Source organism: Chaetodon auriga, chromosome 5 (genome assembly GCF_051107435.1).
Source record: "Chaetodon auriga isolate fChaAug3 chromosome 5, fChaAug3.hap1, whole genome shotgun sequence".
NCBI lineage: Eukaryota > Metazoa > Chordata > Actinopteri > Chaetodontiformes > Chaetodontidae > Chaetodon > Chaetodon auriga.
In genome coordinates this window covers 18,964,984-18,984,356 of record NC_135078.1, presented here as the reverse complement: position 1 = coordinate 18,984,356, position 19,373 = coordinate 18,964,984, and the positions used below count along the sequence as shown (strand labels likewise).

Here is a 19,373-nt window from a genome sequence, read left to right as displayed (position 1 = left end):
TGAAAACATGCTTCATACAATTAGGCTGTACTTACAGTGTCCAGCATCCTAAAAACCTTCCCAACTTAGTATAACACCACTTTGATGACATATGAAATCTCATGCCATATTTGTAAACTGGTACAATATTTGTGTCTGTAAATGTTATCCCAGAATGTTAAAAAATAGGCTCCAGGCGCTTTTCTGTCATTTTGCTAAAAAGGAAAATTGGATGCATAAATTGGACTTAGTACTTTTTTCACTGTGTTTTACAAGAAATTGATTCCAAAAGCAAAAGCAGTTGCTACAAACAAGAAACTCATCTGAATTATCCTCAGTGCTGTCCATGTATGATATCCACAGACTCCTACTGAACTAGTCATAGACTAGTCCCAGTTTTTTGTTATCCTTTTGTTACTTTTTATGCCCAATGTTTGAAAAAATTAAGTTAACTGGACATTATGGTGTTGCTGTATGACTATACATTATGATTAAAACAATTACTTCATTAAAAGTACAGTGGGAAGTTTTTGACCAGTAAAATTTGATAAGTGGGTTCTCTGCATTGATACAGATGCACATCAGTGTTTCCCACCAATTAAAGAGACTGTGGCGGCCCTCCACAGTCTCGTTTGGGCCCGCCACAGTCTCGTCCCCACCCCCCCGCTTTCCACCCCCCTCCCCACCTAAAAAATAATAATAATAACCAGATCCGTCAGTCAGCCGATTACACAGCTGTAGCCTACTCTACTCTATAGCCCGCGAGCGAGAGCGCGCGCGTGAACACACACGCACGCACCAACAGGTCGCGTTCATAGACGGTCCTACTGTCTGCTGCATTTGGCGCGATCCGGCGACACCGCATCCATACAGTCGATGATCCATACATGACAGCAGACCGGAACGGCATTTCAAGATTGTGTGACTTTGCTTGGTTTACGCTTCTGCGTCGCGGCGACGGCGTACCTACGGCGTACACCCTACGCCGTTACTGAGCATTCATAGTTCTGCGTCGAGGGAACGCGTTGCTCCGCAATTCACCGCCAAGCCGCTAGGGGGGTGTTGCTGTGTCTTTGTATGGTTTCGGGGGGCTCTTGCTGCCGCGAAGAGGAATTGTAGAGGTGGTCGTACTTGCGTACCTCCTTGATAATTCTTTCTTCGGCTTGGTCCAGTTTTTCTTGTAGCTCTCACCACAGAAACTTTGAAAATGGCGGTGTTGTTGTGCTGCGACCATAGGGCTGCGACTGAACCGAAAATTACGTTCTGAACGGACCAATCACAGTCCTCGAAGTTCACGTCAATACGCGTCGACGCGACGCGTAGTCAGGATTTTTTGGAGGTGCGCGTCAGGCTACGGCGTAGGGTCTGCGTAGGGGTCTGCGTCGACGGCGTAGGTACGGCGTCGCCGCGACGCAGAAGCGTAAACCACTAGCGTAAAACTTCTCTTTTGGGCAGGTATCAAGTTCGATAACGGAGCAGTGTCGGCCATGTTGCTGATCTCATTGCACCAGTCAACTTCTAACATACCAAACAGAGTCTAACTTTCCGCTATCCCTGGTGCTGATTTCCCGGTAGCTAGCTACTTGTCCGCTATTTCTCCCTCTCCCGCTCGCGCTATTTCTCTCTCATCCCTCTGTCGTTTGTGCTCTCTCTCTACCCGTTTATAAAAATTAACATGAAATTAATTATTTAATAAAAGAGGGACCCGACAGCACTGAGTCAGTGACTTATCCTTAGCCACAGCCTTATCGGTGAAGAGGGGTGAGGTTATGGCTTAAAAGCTGTAGCGGAGCCGGCGGGGGGGCAGAGGGTGCGGCTGCCCCGGGCCCACGGTTATGAGGGGGCCCATTGCAAGGCTGATGCCGAAAAAACAAAAAGGGAAAGTCGGTCTCTTACTGCTGTATTTGTAAAGATATAAGTGTAAAAAAAAAAACGGGGAGAAAACAGTCTGAATCAGAGCGTTTCTGAAGATTAAGAGGACATGCCACCTCTCTTGCACTGTCTGGCGATCTCTCTCTCTCTCTCTCTCTCTCTCTCTCGTATGTTCTTAAGGATGATACCAACCTGTTATGTTCATATACAGCAATTTATATTACATTCAGTGGTCTCAAAATGCCCTAAAGAGATACATCAGGCTTGAAAACGTACACACACACCCAACCCCGAGGGTAAGAGACCCTCCCACCACAGTCTCCTAAAATCCTGTGGGAAACACTGCACATGCACACTGTAGTTCAAGGGAATGATAAGGAATGCATAACCTATTTGTTATCCCAATCAATAAAAATAAATATGTAAGTAATCTTTCATTGTGGAATGAGAGGACATATTTCTGAATGCACTGGTAGAAACCAACATGTCTTGGTCTGAATTTGTCTCCTGTCATTTCGTTCATTCATTTCAGGTGTCAAAAACTGTGTTTCCTGTTTATTATTTATTTATTTTTTTAACCACTATTCTTTCCTTATTGCACATACACTCATCTTCACCCCTTTCATTCTCATCTTCCTTTTTCTTTCTCAAGTCACAAGACCTTATCTTTTACCGTAATACACATCTCTTCCAATTAACAGTTTTAATGAACAAGAATGCCACATTAATGACACAAAGCCCAAGTAGTTAATGTCACATGACGGACACAAACTATGCAACACTTTATCCTTTGTGTGCGGCCACATGTGCCGCATAGACAGACTGTGTGTTTGTGTGACTGAGAGTTACCCAATTGCATTCTGGGTCCATGGCCCTACATTTCACACAGACAATTTTGCCTTTTTAATTTTGTTTACAGTTATCAAGAGTGAGAGCTGCGAAAAAGGGAAAAGTCTGACTGCTGGTGGTGACTGTGGGTCCCCAGGGAAGAGAGTATATGAGACGGTGAAAAAGCTCTGTAAAAGTAAAACATTGCTGTAAGGCATTAACTGAGTGTAAAACTTGTATTACCCAAATGGTCTTGAGTACAAGACACTGAGCTTTTAAGGACTGGGTGTTAGGTGTTTTTGTCAAAACAAGATCATATTCTCAAAAGATACTTTTATGAGAGTAAAATGGTAGACCCACAGGAGGTAAAATGAAAGGTAAATAATCAAGGGTATTGGCATGTACAGTAGACAAACTGTTGATATAATATGAAAACCACAAAATAGTTTTGTTTTTCCCCACCATTCTCAGTGGGCTTGAAGGTTTATATGAATTTCACAGTGTCCTAAAATTACTTTTCGGAGATCGGAGGTTGGAAACCGACAGCACAAAGACCCACATATGTACAATTTAAGCCTATATACCACTGCCACATACTAAAATTAAACTTGTATTCATTGCAGGGTCACAGCATACACAACTACTCATCGGTATCCACACTGTCCTTGGCTCCCAGTACACCACTGATAGAGGGACTGCAGTGAATATCAATCCCAGCCAACACATGGTGCAGATAGGGAAGTCTGAATGTCCACTGAACTGAACAACACATGGACTGTGTTGTGCAGGGATGCAATTGTGCAGTGCTGTTCAAGCTAGTACCTTCTCAGTGTCTTTGCTCTGCAGCAGTCCAAATATTTTCTGACAAGTTAGATATTTAAACACAAAGTCAAAGGTCTAACTGTACTGGAGGCTTCACAACAGAGGAATACAATTTTTTGCTTATATTTTCATGGCACTTACTACGATAGATTTAACAGAAGGTTGCGCCCTCTCTATTGATGGATTTTCTGAATCAGTCATTATGCAAAGCTCTGAATGTTTTTTACCAAGTTGTATTTCTGCCAGGAAGTGAATTAGAGTTTGTGATTTCACAGCGATTTATAACCAAGAGTTTTGGTACGCATGCCTGAGAGAGGCATAAATTTAAAATTCCTCTCCAGGCATTTATTAAACCTCTTAAAACTCATCTCTGTTCATCCAAATTACATATTTAGAAGTCTTTTTTTCCATTAAAGAAAAAATCCCATCATGCCTTACATTGGCTCAGATGTAACTCTCCACCTCGAGTTTTATATAGTAGGCACGACTGTAAATAGTCCCCACCTCTACCTCCATTCACCCCTCTGCTCATCAAACACAAACCTCATCAGCAGCTCAGTGATCTGACAAACTGTTGCGAGTAATGTTGCCTGTAAGTTTCTTCATCAACACCCTCAAGCTGTACAAAATGTCCTGTAAGCATTTGACATGAATCATCATGTAACTTGGCACGCTAATGTCGGCTAACATTATCTACCACACTGCAGATTTGTTTGGACAAAGTCAGCAGATAAAACATAGAAAAAATAAACTTACCGGTTCACTAATATGTTGGCTCTGACTCCCTGTGCTCCCAGCATAAATGGATGGAGCAGCGTCAGGCTTCAGTATAAATCTTGTGGTAAAATGGCGCTCTGGAAAAAGGCTACTGCAGGTGACTGTTTGGCTCTCGGATTCTTTGATAACACATGTAGGTTCACCATTTCTCCTTTTCCAGCTTTTCAACCAAAAACACAACGTGCTCTGCATCAAACTTTGCTTGCAAAATACTCATACATAGCTTGACCTGGCTTCATCTCTGAAACCCCTTGTTTCATCATTGCCCGACCCTACAAGCTCATGGTGTTGGTTTCTTAGGTATGTTACCTAATGAAACCCTGGCTGTCTGAATCCTTGTGAGACTGTCATTGATCCACTGCAGGTCCAAGATGGAAATGCTCGGCCATGGCGTTGGCTGCTTATTCTACTCATGATATGTGCTGTAGTATATAAAAACACAACATATGAACATGTTAACAAGGTAAAAAACTTCAAAGGTTGAGAAACGTTGTTCATGGCAGTGGGCACAAATCAGTGCGACCACAAATACACAAACTTGTCACTTGTTTACATCTTCTTTCTTTTGACTTGAACAAAAACCATAAAGAATCAAAAGTGAAAAATAAATTCAGTCCTGTCTGTCACTCTTCAGGAGTCAATCATGTCTCTCACTGATATTGAGATCACATTTTGAACGGATTTCATTTTGATGCAAGCACAAACGTTGGACATTGCAGAATTGTATTTTTCTTGTTTTTATCTCCCTTTTTTGTTTGCATTACCTTTGCTTCTTCTTATCTCTGTATTTTCAGCTACTGCACACTCACTGAACGAGATGTTCCCCTTCAACGTGAGTGGTTATATAAACATTTAATAATAAATCAATAGCGTCAAATAGGAGGAGTGAGAGCAGCTTTCACAGCATCAGTATCACTGTCAGTTTAATCTCCTATTCCTTGAATGCGTACACAACAGTCAGTCCAATGGCAGCCTGAGGCTCCCAACAATCCTAATCCCTAATCCAAGGTCTGGGGCAGATTAAAAGGAACCCTGGAGACTCCAGCCCTTCAGGGAGGCAGGGATGGATAAATGGATGATAGCATGGGGTGTAGATAGAATAGATGGACAAAAGGATGGGAGGACAGTTGCAACAGGAATAGAAAATAAGTTTGTACAGGATGGAGAGAGGAGATTTCACATGATGGGCGAATAAAAAGGGAAAAGGTATGAAAAATGGAAGCATTCTGTCCCAATATTCGATTCAAATAAATTAAACAATAGAAGTGATCACAGGGAGAATGGTTCAGGATGTCCTCAAACGACAGAACTGCCAGGTAAAGGCGATGGACATGAGTTTTAGACCCAGATAACCTTATATATCACCAGCTCTTGTTGAGGTGAGAGGTAGACAGCGGGTCGATGGCTGCCTGACTGCCCATAGCAGAGCTAAAACTGGCAGATTACCCCCCCCTCTTCATCTGTCTGTCTCTCTGTTAGACGCCCCTCTGCATCCCCCGCCTGCCTTGATGGGCACATCTTGTCTCTCTCTTTCTCCAAGGTAATTCCAGACAGTGGATGCGCGCATAGGCTGGCAACTGCTGCTGCTCATAGTTACTGCCTCTTTCTCTCTCTTTTTTCTCTCTCCTGGGTTTCCTCCCGCCCCTCCTCTCTCTCTCTCTCTCTCTCTCTCTCGCTCTCTCTCTCTCTCTCCCACACGGACGCGGCATACCTCCTCTTCACCAGCCACCGTGCGTGCTGGCGCCGACGCGAGTACCCGCATTCAGAGTGCGGAGTGTTGTTGCGCGCATCCTCGGTTAATTTTTCTCCAGATAGCCTAGCCTACATTTTTCCCCTTCCTGACGCAGGACAGACGTGTGGCCTAGGAGCTCTCTTTAATTCTATGTGTAAGAGTCCTCTCCATCCCGGTGTCTCTCTCATCTCTACGGGAAACTAGAGACAATTTCGGAATATGGTACCTCTCCGTGGTAATGCCATGTGACAAGGCTTTTTCTTCATTTGGCATTGCTTTCCCCTCCATCAAAAGTCGCTGTGTTCATCTGTGTGTTCTGGCGTTGGTGATATTCAAAGAGGGGCTAAGTGAAGGAAAATAAGAAGCTTCCTGTGAAAATGGAAGTTTTGGCCGTTGGCTTGGTCCGCTGAGGCTGCTGCTTCTGCTGCTGGTGGTTTGGTGATTGGTGCAGGAGGGAAACTGCGTCGCCAGGTCTGAAAGGCTGGGAATCGCGGGTCATTATAATAGGACCCGCTTTTCAAGATAACTAGGTTTTCCCTCACGTCATCGAATGGTTAAAGATTTAGTCCTTTAAATGAGCGGCCACATCCTCCAGCCCCTCAGTTCGCCTTAACGCGGCGGCGTTTGGATGCGGTTTGCTTGCTCTGCGGCTCAGCGTCTCTCCACTCGTCCAGAATATGATTTAATGTTGGGAGGAATTTCAACAGGGTACCAGTCTGTGACTACCCGGGAATCTCTACTTATTTTCCTCTACAGACAAGCATCACTCTGTAACGAAAAGAGCGGAACATCTCAAGGCAGATATTACAGGGAATTTCCTTGACCGCCCTACAGATGGACTAAAAAAAGAGCTTGGGTTCTCGGGATTTTAACTCTGTTCGCTCTCACTCAGAGAGCTGTGGTTTTCTCTGGTTTTGGGGGGAAATATCTCTGGACAACATGAAAGTTATCTCGGCTATGCTGCTCGTTGCCATTTTTTGGAGCCAGGAGTGGAAGTCGGCGCTCTCGGATTCAATCATCCACATCGGTGAGTTACTGCGCTTTTTCTCTCTTGTAATTTGCGGCCACAGTAAGGCTCTCTGTGCGTCTCTCAGGAAACAGATTGGAGGCTTCAGCCTTGATATGCGCTGCGCTGCTGAAAGCACCACATTGCTGGTGATTTATTTGACGCTCTGTGGTATTTACTGGGCTTTGATATGAATGTAGGTAATTACATTCACGTTGTCGATGCCATACTTGAAGTGGGTCCCCACCAGGGATTTTGGCACGTACACTTCTTTATGTTACTGAAGAGATAACGAACTAGAGATCTGTTATGCGCCATTATGGACATCGTTACAAATGAAGTTTGCATTTGAGTTGGGTGATTATTGAGCATCAGTTGTTTTACGGTCGTTAATTCCCGACGGTTGATATTATTTATAGCCACATGAATTGATCAGTAAAAGCATTGCATGCCACGTAAAGAGACTGCACTTACAGAGTGCAACGTTTCCCTAGAATTTCATGTTCAATAGCTGTGTGGGCAGAGGATGCGCGAAAAACAGGTGGTTTAGGATGTCGTGATGTTTCCCTGCATGGCAGAAGGATTATCCTGGATGGTAGCAAATTTTCTACGTATAGATTCTCCTGAAGCACAATGGCATTGCCACCTTCCATCGTGAGCCACTGCAGTGCCAAGAAAAAAAAAAAAAGCGTTTTATGTCCCAACGTCTTTTCCGCCTTCCACCACCACCGGCAAAGTGTGGCACTGTTGTGTTGAGTGTGATTTCGACATCAGGGAGCGTATTCTTTCAGGCAGTGTAGCAGCGCCTTGGGCTCCGGCTGAGAGAGAGAGAGAGAGAGAGAGCGAAGGAGAGAGAGGGAGCGAGAGGACGCTGGAGAGCGTGTCTTGCAGGATGAGATGAGGACGCGAGGTGGTGGTGGGCACACATAATCGTTGCACAACTCGGTGGCCTCGAATGGGCGATAGACCAGAGAGAGAGCAGTGTTAGGTGCATGAGTGAGAGTGACGAGCAAACATAAGCACACGCACACACTGTCACACGCACACACACACACACACACACACACACTGCAAAAAGATAAGCACCTGTCCACATTGAACTGTTATTTGACCGCATTATGCACATTGCCAAGATCACATCCACATTTCAACAAACACACACTGACTCATACACACACATGCACACTCGAACACACATGCCACGCATTGTAAACCAGCAATCTAAGCCACTGCATTAGCCTGCCAGGAAGGGAAGACTGGCCTGTTTGATCCATTTAGGCCGTGGCCAGCTGATTTACAGAGCAGACCCCAGGCCAATCTAGTGGCTACCTGGACGCAATTTGCCAAGAGCTGGATCAGTTTGAGGTGTTGTCTGGGCTCTAGACCAAGCTGATGCTTCATATCAGACTTACAACAGCAGCATGGCCAAATGGATGAGATTTACACAGGTCAAGTAGAAAGTGAATGTGTATTATCTAATTTGCAGACAATGGAAAAAAACAGTGGTTTGCCAATGAAACCAGGTTGAAACCTCTTGTCGGGGAAACCAAACATTGCAGGTGCTGCACTGTGAACGAATAGTTTAACTGGCTTCCCGATTGTGATGAGTTTTTGTTTGAAGATATTCAAATTAGGTTGCACAGAAATGTTAGTGCAGTGCAGAAGAAAGTGCTGATGGAGAAGAGTAGTGAAGTCACACTGGTGCAGAAGCCTTCCCCATGCAGGGTTGTAAGCTGTGGTTGTAGCGCTACGGGGGATGGCAGTGTAATCCACTGGTTCGACAGATCACCCTGTGACTGGATGGTTTGATCCCAGCAGCAGCCACATGTTCTGCAAGTGTCTCACAGCGAGACACTCAAACTTTACCTGCTCACTGACTCTAAGTTTTTTTTGATTGTCAGCAAGATGACTAAAACTGCTTAGTTATGAGACATTTAAGCTTACCAAGGCTCTTCAACTATGTGGGCTATCTGCACTGAGGCACCTGCTACTGAAACTGGGTCAAGGTTCTCTATATGTACACTGACTGGGTTCTATTCTCTATATAAGCCAACAGGGACTATGTTGTACTTTTCACACATGGAGTCTCAGAGGCTTCAGGTTCTCGGCAGGAGGTTGACCAATAACATGTAAATTTACTTGAGGTGTCTGCTGTCCTGGCATATTTATGTGGAAGCTTGGTTCTTCTCATTGAGTAATAGCCCCTGAACCTTTCTGAAAACATGAATTTGTTTGTTTTTTTAAAATGATTCCTGACTGTTGATCCTGGCCAGCACAGAATCACATTCATTACAGACAAAGCTAGAAATAACAATACCTATTTATATGTTTATATTAAGCTCTGCTGTAAGTCTGCAGTATAACTGTAAGCAATTCATTAGCGCCCAAAAGTACTACATATACAGACTGTATACTCAATAGAACACATAAATAGACACAGCCCTTTGATATTATTCAGTGTTTGTGTGTTTCTGTCTGTCTATACAGTATTTATATACAAAGTGAATAGTAAAGATGAAGAGATATATAGTCTGCACTGTATTAGCACAGTCAGTAGGTAAAAATAAGGCTCTACAAACATGGGATTTACAGAAGTGTAGGCTCTCAAATCACATCCAGTTTGCAACATAATCCATACAAATCCCAGGTATATGTTTGAAGAGTAAATTTAGTGACAGGGATAATGAGAAAAGCCAGCTATTCCTCCTTGACCCTGTAGTGGAAACCCAGCCAGTGAGTGGTTTCCAATTAGTAGAGCAGACAGTGAATGCTGTGGGTAGTTTATTGGTTGGCTGACTGTGTTCTTGGTTAGTTACAACTCCATTTAAGCAATGTGTAATGGGTTGCTTGCATGCATGCAAGTGCGTTTGAGTGTGTTCGAGGACAAAGGATCAGTGTGGGGGTTTGGTTGGTTGGTGGGATTTCAGTCATTGGGTCCTCCCCTCACCTTAAATCTAATCAATAGTTCATTTCCCTGCTATCCACAAGTACTTTGAATCGCAACAAAAGGTTATCACCCAAAAACAGTACTTCTCTTTTTACATTCTGCCTCTCTTTCACACTCATTCCCCTTATCCTCACTTCTTCAGCAGACCTTGGAAACAGGAGATAAACCATGGTGTGGATACAGTGGAAACAAGTATAGGAAAGCATATTATGATTTGGTGTCATTGTTTTCTCACAGAAGGTGGTATTGTTTCAAGGAAGTAGGAACCACAATAGCAATTCAGTAGTTTCTGCACGTCAGAATTCAGCATTTTACAAGTGGAGATAATTTTCATCCATCTTCTCTCCAACACAGACAATGCTGACCTGTCTGTGTGTGCATGTGTGTGTGCAGATCATATTGACTTAGACTGCATGAGAAAGAAAAAAAAAAGTACTATACCCAGCAGGCGCATCACATTGACATGTCAGACGTAATCCCTCTTTAATCCCTTTGTTGCTGCTAAAGATGGAAAGAGAGAGAGAGAGAGAGACAGGCAAAGAGAGATATATATCAAAGGGAGAAAAGATGGAAGACAGAAAGTAAAAGGCAGAGAGAAACCAGGGGGAACAAAGGGGGAGAAGCTAGACTTTGTGTTGTCATCATCCACCCTTTTTAGCTATCTATACTGCAAACCTGTGTCATCCTATCACAGAGTTCGGGGATATTAACGGCACTGACCGGCAGACATTTTCATCTTGCACTGTCCAGGCATTAAATTTGATTGAGCTGCTGGCGAGCTGGCACCACTGCCTCGCCCGTCTTCCTCTCACTCTCTCTTTCTCTGTCTCTCTCCCTCTCTCTAATGATCAGCATGCAGAAGGAAGGGGGGAGTCCGTTTGCCTCTTGGCCCTCACCGCATCGTGTGCTGCATGGCAATAGCCCTCTGCTTTATGAGGGGGGTTCGTATTTCGTATGGATGCTGCACGTGTGTGTGAGAGAGAGACAGTCTGAGAGAGAGACATGCAGAGAGATATAGTGTGGAAGTATGTGTGGTTGTGTGTGTTCTTGATTAGTTACACTCAGAAAGTCACTGTGATTTATGCAGCCAGATTAAGTCCTCACTTGGGAGCCGCACTGGTTTTTAGCTACGCAGTGTGTCAGAGTGCATCCACTGGCTCACCATGCATCACGGATGAGGGGAAAAAGCCAGCAAGTGAGCCTGGTTCACCCTTGCTCAAATCGTATATTGTGTACTGCACACTTCTCACTCACTCTCAAGCACATCAACGCACAATTCCGATACAGTATATTAGATTTGTCCTTGCTGTACTTAAGAGATTTAATGCTTGGTCTGAGCCTACAGATTCATACCATTTGTAGTTGTTCACATATTTCAAATACCAAGGGTATAGAAAATTTAAACAAATATAAGATGGCTGCATGTGACATGATGTCTTGATCGAATATAGCCACATATTACAGATCCTGATATGGTTATGGTCTATGTCTCTTCTAATTGCGCCAGGGTACATCACAGCAAAGTAGAAAATGAAAGAAAGAACACTGGGCCGAAGAGAAAAGTGGAACATTTTTTTCCTTGGAAGCGGTCCCCCACAGCCGCTTTTAAGGTGATGCAATTGTTCAGCTACTAATGGAGGAGATGATTTGTGTACTACTTGTGTACTACGATTTGTGTGCTACTAATGGAGGACATGATTTGTGTCATGTCATGCTTTGTCATTCCCAAAATGCAATCTTCTGATGTGCCCATAGGCTCTATCGACTCTGTTACACCTGCAGGCATTGTACAAGACTGATTTGGTCCCATTTATTATTGCAGTACACCTTGAACAGGACACTGTATGAGTAGATGCATTTGAGAAAGCTTCACGTGAAAGTCAGTTATTGCTGAGTTTTATCATTTTGGAAGGGCCTTATTTGCTGAATAATTTCTGTCCCAGAATTTTGTGGAATCATTGATACATGACATCCATTACTGTCATCTCATTTTTAAAAGCACCTGTGCAACACTTCTTAACTACAGTACTTTCTTGATGTGACAATGTAGGAATACAGAGAGTGGGAGAGTGTGGGAGAAAACTGAGAAAATCAGATTCTGGAGGTCTATCAGCCTGTGTTAAGTCTCATTAGACACTTCATTAAGGGCATTTAATGCTCGATGCTCTGCAGAAAAGAGGACAGTGGTGCATATGTGTGTTTATGTTATTACTTGTTGTTTTTTGTGTTGTATTACTCAGTTCATCAAGATTTGACTACCAAAAACCAGCATGTGTGGTCGCAGAATTGGGCTGAGTGTGACATCAGACTAATTACTGAGGTCCACTGAGATCCATTTATTACAGCTCCAGCTCTCTAGTGCTGTTGCTTAGCATTCATGTTTCGACCCACAATGTCTGTGGTAACACAAATGACAGCTACACGACACAGATTTGAGGCATTTCACAGTCAGATTCCAAACTGCAGGCGTTTTTAGAGCTGCAAAACATTGTTTCACTCTTTGGATGCACATTAAACAAGTGGTGCGTGGACCACATCACTAATGATACACAAAATTAGAACAGTAATTCATTTTTAGGAACATTTAAATGAAAATTTCCCTTATTCATGTACAGTTTGTGTGTCTGAAATATGTTGGGTCGTAGCCACAGTAGTGTCCACAGTACAGTTCTCAGTGTCCTGCTGTGGACAACTATTGGAGACCAACATCGTTTAGATGAAAGGGGACAGAGGGAGGAAAAGTTGTGTTATCCTTTGGAACACCCAGTTCAGTTAAGGTGATGAGGAAGGGATCAGCCATAGATTATTGGATCTATGCAGTGTATGCATGGGTGTGTGTGTGGGGCTCTGTCCCTAAACGGTGGTGATTGAAAGAGGAGGATTTCTGTCATTTAGATGGAAAGAGTTGAAAGAGCGAATGAGAGGTTTCCATTGTTTGTGGGGTGAGGAAATAAGGGGGTGAGAGACAGAGAGGGAGATTTGTCCTGGCATGGCCTGGTTTTTCTTTCACTCTAATGCTATTCTAGTCTTTTCCATGGAGAAGGATTTCTAAACATCTCAGTGTGTGTGACTGGCTGTTCCTGCCTGGTTTTGTCTACGAGTTTCACAGCTGTCAACATTGCTTCCTCTTTTGAACTCTCAGCTTCTGTTTGTGTGTGCGCGTGCACATGTATTTTAATCTGCGGTTACGCACCGAGCCAGAACGGTGGGGGTTAGGCAGTGCGTACTAAATGCTTCACATATTTTGAGTTATGTATCTATGAGTGTTGACAGATGTGCTGGTCCGTGCTTTCTTTGACTGGGAAGATTTAGCACCTCACCTGTGTTGATGAACACTGGAGTTTTATGTGTGTGTGTGTGTGTGTGAATATGGTTTGCAGACGCGCAAACTGTGCATCTGCTGTGTGTATGTTTGTGTGATACTTGAGACTGTTGTGCATCCTCTTGTGAAGGAAAGAGACAGACAGCAGCTCTCTGACGTCTGTACCTGGTCACTGAGGCAGAACCCTTAACCAGGCCACAGAGACACGGGGAAAGAGAGAATATATGTGCGTGTATTTCTGAGGTTGAGATGGACTGACAGGTATCTGTGAGAAGAAGTATGATTGCTTGTCTGAGGTTGACTGCAGATGTAGGTGAGGAGAGACAGTGCAGCCCCTGCCGAAGGTGCTTCATCTCACCGCAGCAGTCAGTGATCCAGGTAGAACAGACCAGATGGCGTGGGAAGAACTTGTACAACACAGGCCCATGTTCCCGGATGATTGTATTGTTCGTTTGTGTTTATCCAGTCGCCACACGCAAAGTCACACATGCTGAATGTCATCGGAGGACAAGAACTTTTGTTCACAAAAACAAGTGTCAGTTTTCTTTTTGAGGAGATTGAGTTGAACTTTCTATGAGCACAGAAGCTTAAAGACCACACACACAAACAAACACACTCATCCAAAATACTAAAAATGTAAAGGTACGCTTTTGCTCTGGCTCTGTATGTTGTGTTTTAAATTAAGACATGTTGACATTTTCTGGTGCTTGTCTTTTTTTTTTTTTTTTGAGCACAGAAGAGCTAGCTGTTGTATAGGCTGTGCGGTGGCTGGAAGGTTGCTCTTCATACAACATACAACAGTAATCATACCATTTGGCAACTTTTATTCAGATGAAAAATCTTGAGTAGTACCATTTGTATGCTGAGAGTCTTTTTGGGAAGAATGCTTGGTGTGCATTAGGTCTACAGTATATAATCATGCTAATGATGAGAGAAACTTCAATGGAAAGTAGAATTTTCTTGGCATGGACTGAGCACTGTACATTTCTATGGCTTGTGCTTTTTGCACATATATACTGTATGGGGGTGTAAGTGTCCTTGTATGGTGTTCATCCTATCTGTACTTCCTACATTCTTGCAGTTGAGTGAATATTTACAGCTGCCCTCTCCTCCCTCGCTCTCTTTCCTTTTCACGGTCTTGTTCACCATCTCTGCCGACACAAATGCTGTTTTAGTCTTCCAGCAATCTGCGCTGTGTCTCACTGGGGCAGAGGGTGCCCTGAATGTGTAGAAAACATGTTTTTGTGTGTACACTATATTTGTGTGAGCGTCTTAGGCATGCATGTGTGTAAGCATGTTCATACATTAAGCAGTGTCATACTGCCAGAACTTGCATGCAGCTCAAAGTGCTCGTTTGTGAGCACATCTCCGGACTGCATTCTGTATGGGCACTCGCCAGCTTATGTGGGTGGGTGTGTACTTATGTGTCTTCATTCATGTGTGTGTATGTGAGTGCCAGCTTTATTTGCTGGCAGTGCCTTTCTCTCCTATGAATTATTTCCTCTACAACCGATCATGGGCAGGCTGCTTTTCATAGCACTATAAAACACAGAAGGCATGGCATTGGCGCGTTTGTTCCACTATGTGCACACATGCACATAAACTGTAGCATGTGCGCTTACACACAAAGGTACACACAAGAAATGCTCACAAAACAATATGCACATACATACAACACTTTTAAATCCAAGGAACATTGCCTTTTATAGTTTTTCTTTTTTTATTCATTTGTAAATTATTTGCTGGACCGTAAAGCATATAGCTGGTGGGCTGTGAACTTTGTTGTCTGCATTGTGACAGCCTTTCAAATATGAGTGCGTGCATAATAAATAAATAAATACACACGTAGTAGTTGAATTGCTGCACCTCAGTTGAAACTGAAATGTAATCCACTTGTACTCATGTTGACATCTTGGGCAAAACCTCCTCTTTTTTTTGTGTAAGTTTAGAATTATCCTGTTTTGAAGCATTTACATTCTTTTGACAAAGGTCGGACTTATGGTCTTCTTGTAATAATTTGTACTGTTGACATAATATGGAGAATCCAAAACATCAGTGTTAGAAAAATAGCAAATGTCAAATATTATGCCTGCAGCTTCCCTGAGTAAACACTGTATTTAGCCACTGCAGCACTTGTGGGAAAACACAGCTGAGGCAAACCACCTGCTATATGAAGGACTACAAACACACAGGATCAGAGCATAGCGATAATGTAAGTAGTTTGAAGAAATTACTGTTGTAGTTCGAAGTCAGTCTATCTTCAATCTGTCTATCTTCATGTGTGCATGTGCTCCTGTGCCTGTTGAGTATTGGTCATTTCATTTCTTCCCATTACAATATCAAGTGAATTTCCACCATGCTGGTAGATGCTTTTACTGGTTCACTCTTCTTCAGCATTTTCCGCTTCACCCTTTTATTTTATTGTATTTTTTCACTCTTTTACAGTCTCACTTAAACTGTCTTATTCATTCTCTCTCATCTTCCTCCCCTCAGCTGGTCCATTTTCTCTTTTATTGTCTGTTCTTTGGCTTTTACCTCTGCCTCAGTCTTTCTTTAGTTCTTTTCTCTGTACCTGTACTGCATCCCCTCTTATATTCTGCTCCACCTTCCCTGTTCTCCCTCCCTCCATCACTCTCTCTTTTGTCTCTACCTCCCCCTTGATGTTTAATATGCTGTCAGTGATTACAGAAACATGCATCAGAACTGAGAGGTGTTAAACACTTTGATAATCACTGTCGTGGAATCGTAATGTGCTGTTTGTTTGTTTGTCTGACACACTTGGCAACACGTCACAAAGCTGCCTGCATGTGCCCATCTGGATTGTAGCTTTCAATCTAGTCTTCCTTTAGAGTCTGAAAGAGAAAATCAACACAACGAGTGGGAGAGATCAGTCGGAGCATGCATTTGCATATGGTTTGCATTTTTGGATTTTGAAAATTCTCTCCTCAGTGTGCAGAAACGGAGGAACTGACCACTTTTGTTCTTGGCCATTTTAATAATTAAAGGCTACCACTGTTTATCATGCCTGCAATATTAGATCGCCATGGTTAGTCACTAATGCTAACCTGAATAAATTGTGGTTCAACGTCTAAGATCAGAAATTAGAGAGAAGGTGAGAGCTTAATAGATGCTACATTATGCACAGCCTCTTTCTGTCCTGTTAATGCAATGTGTTGTACTGCGCATCAGATTCAACTAATCCAATTGTGAGCTAGTCATGGCTGGAATGACCTGAATCCCAGACCGCAGCCCCCCTCTGTAGCTGTGGCCCTCATTCAGTGACCCACTGCAGCCAAAGTGTAACTGGATATCTGAAACACATTCACACTTGTTTTTGTTGCCTTCAGCACTTCTGAAGTGAAAATGAATCTGGAGATTTGAGAGCAAGAAATGTACTGTAGGCTAAATGTGTGTGTGTATGGGTAAACATGCTCTTCTCTGATCAGAATGATGTTAGTTGTTGAGCAAGCTGAATGCATGGGAGTATGTCTTGTTCATAAGAGCAGACATCTTACATAGAGACATGGGTATAATGGAAAAGTTACTCTGAATTTTCTATTTTTTTTTATTGTAAACGTTGTTTCGGTTGCACTGAGTTAAGTACCATCAAACATATGGAATGTGCACATAAACCACAAATCACTCCGCCCATAGGCACATAATGTGCATGCGTGTACTTGTGCACATGCGCATTATGTGGGAAAACAGATGATACCTGCTTTTTTATTCATCGCTCCAGGGGCCCTGCTTGTGGTCCAAAACTCCACTGATGTAATAGCATACACTACAAATATAGTACAAATGAATATAGTGTACCCTTTTTATTTATTTCACAGTTTTGTCCACCTATAAAAGCTCAACATGTACACTCCTGGTGAATGAACTACATATTGCGCCACATGTTTACTACACTCAAATTACTTCTCTGTGCATCCATGCAGAGCAGCATGCAGTAGATTGCAACAACACAGATCCTGAGGCTAAAAAGCTTATACTGTGAAATGATTTACGCAGACAGTACATGCAGAGCAAACAACATTAGCTATAATAAATATGTTTGACAGACAGTAACAGTAGGGGGCCTGAATTGGCTGTGTTGGACATTCAAACACTGCATGATAAGAATTGATATAAGTCTAACTGTGTTACTGCAGATCCCATTCTAGATATATGCTTGTTTGTTTTATACTGTTCCTTCTTTGTACCGTGGCATGTCTCAAAAGTGTGATTTACAGCTAATCATCCTTAAAAAACACAATACAGACATTAGCATACAACAGCTTTTTACAACAGGTATTGTTATAAAATGTGCAGGATGTGTTATGCTGAGTGGATGTATAGCTCTTGTGTATAGCTATTAATAAATCCACAAGTGCTTGTCGTTCACCTGCCCCCAATGTGACATAATTCACAGCTTTATAATAGCTTACAAATTTGTATCCTCAAGCAGGTCGAGTAAAAGCTTCATTGTTATTTACAGCAGTAAATTCCATCGGGATTGGTGGCAAGGAGGCTAGCATATTGATTATGGCTGCATTTTTTTGCTGATTACACAGTCAGTGTAGTAGTTACAGTAGCCAGATTAAAAGGGTCAAACGTTAGGTGCTGGTGGGTCTAGGAGAATGTTTTGCTGTTTTCTTTGTGTGTGGTTTGTCTTGATCCTTAACAAACAGTGAGTGAAAGTGTTGCCCGGAGTCTTTGTCATTACTGTGTGTTTTCCACCATAGAATATGTCTGGTGTTTAGAATTGTATGATTGATGGCCCTGAAACTAGAACAGTCATTGTTAAAGGTACATGCTCAATGTATCCCATGAGTCTAAAGACATTTACATTCTCGTTTAAACCATGTGACATTAAAACCTGTCAAGTGAAAAAAATCATAGTGTTGCAGCAGACGGATTTATACCACCTGAACCAAACTAGGGTGACTGTGAAGGTCTATTAGCCCTATTAGCATATGGGAAGGATGAAATTTAAGCTAATTTATTCACAGTTTTAGCATGGGGTGGGGTCGAGGGTGCAGTTTGGATATTTATGTATTCTGGATGCTGAAGTAGTGTGTGATTATTTGCTGTTGCTGTTTGTTTTTATGTTGTTCTTGTGTCTACCTACCTGTTCTATGTGCTGTTCTACAAATTGCCTCTCTAAAAATATCTAAATCCAATACATTTTCATGATATTGTTCTGTATCACACAGAGACATCTACCTCATGATTCCAAACCAGGAACCCCTAAAGACATGTCTTATTTCGAAGTACGCTTGAATGCAACCAGTACTCCTTGGAATGGAATCTGTTATTGAGACAGCATCATTAGAACCTGTCTGGCTGTGGACAGCCCTCTGGGCTCTCATTCTCCCACCCCCCTTTGCTTTTCACGTTTTTCCTTTACTCCACTGTCTCAGCCTCTCTCCTCTGCACGCCACTGCTGTCCACATGCCCAGTCTTCACTCCAAGCTCTTTAACCATCTCCTGACCTACAATCAAAAGAAAATTCATGCCTCTTGTTTTCTCTTCAAGCTTATATTCCACTCCTCTTTTGTGCATTCTTTTTCAGCCTTTTGTTTTTGTTCTCTGTGAATATCTGAAGCTTGTTCTACTTGCGATCAGCTTCATACATTGTGTTGGATCTCTCTGACAGAAAGTTTCATAGCTGCACTCATTTATACAGTAAGAGAAGGAAAGTCTGTTCTGCAAGTGGAGTCAGAGTAATTGCCTCCTGCCAGTCTCTCTATTAATGTTGTCACAGTACCAGAAATTTGAACTTGGATATCTCTTTCGATGCCCCGGCAAAAAGAAAAGTTTAGGCACACAAATGTTTTTTTTTTTTCTTTTTTTAACGAAAAACCTGTACACAATGCTGGTACAGAAACAGTCGCTGAACACAGACCAACACATGTATAATAATATCAATAGTAATGGTTAAGGACCAGTTGATTTTCTTCCCTGTTGTTTCATCTGTGCCGCTTTTAGCTGAAAATCTGATTGTAGATCTGTTTATTTTCTTAAGCTTCAGTACTTTTTGAAACTACCAAATGCATCAGTAACAAAGATTTTATTGTTTTTAAACATGTGGTTTTGAATAAGT

At 42.6% G+C, this 19,373-nt stretch overlaps 1 protein-coding gene across 4 annotated transcripts in view; it reads left to right on the top strand.

Annotated features, from left to right (window-relative positions):
* The first annotated feature begins 5,972 nt into the window (after window positions 1-5,972).
* Window positions 5,973-19,373, top strand: part of grid2 (glutamate receptor, ionotropic, delta 2) — a 468,077-nt gene continuing 454,676 nt past the window's right edge. For all 4 annotated transcript variants that reach the window (XR_013077212.1, XM_076731585.1, XM_076731586.1 and 1 more), the window contains exon 1: window positions 5,973-7,037. Coding sequence is in view for 3 of the 4 variants with exons in the window: in XM_076731585.1 (XP_076587700.1) it covers window positions 6,950-7,037 (88 nt within the window). In the remaining variant the exon portion in view is untranslated. The remainder of the gene's footprint in view (window positions 7,038-19,373) is intronic.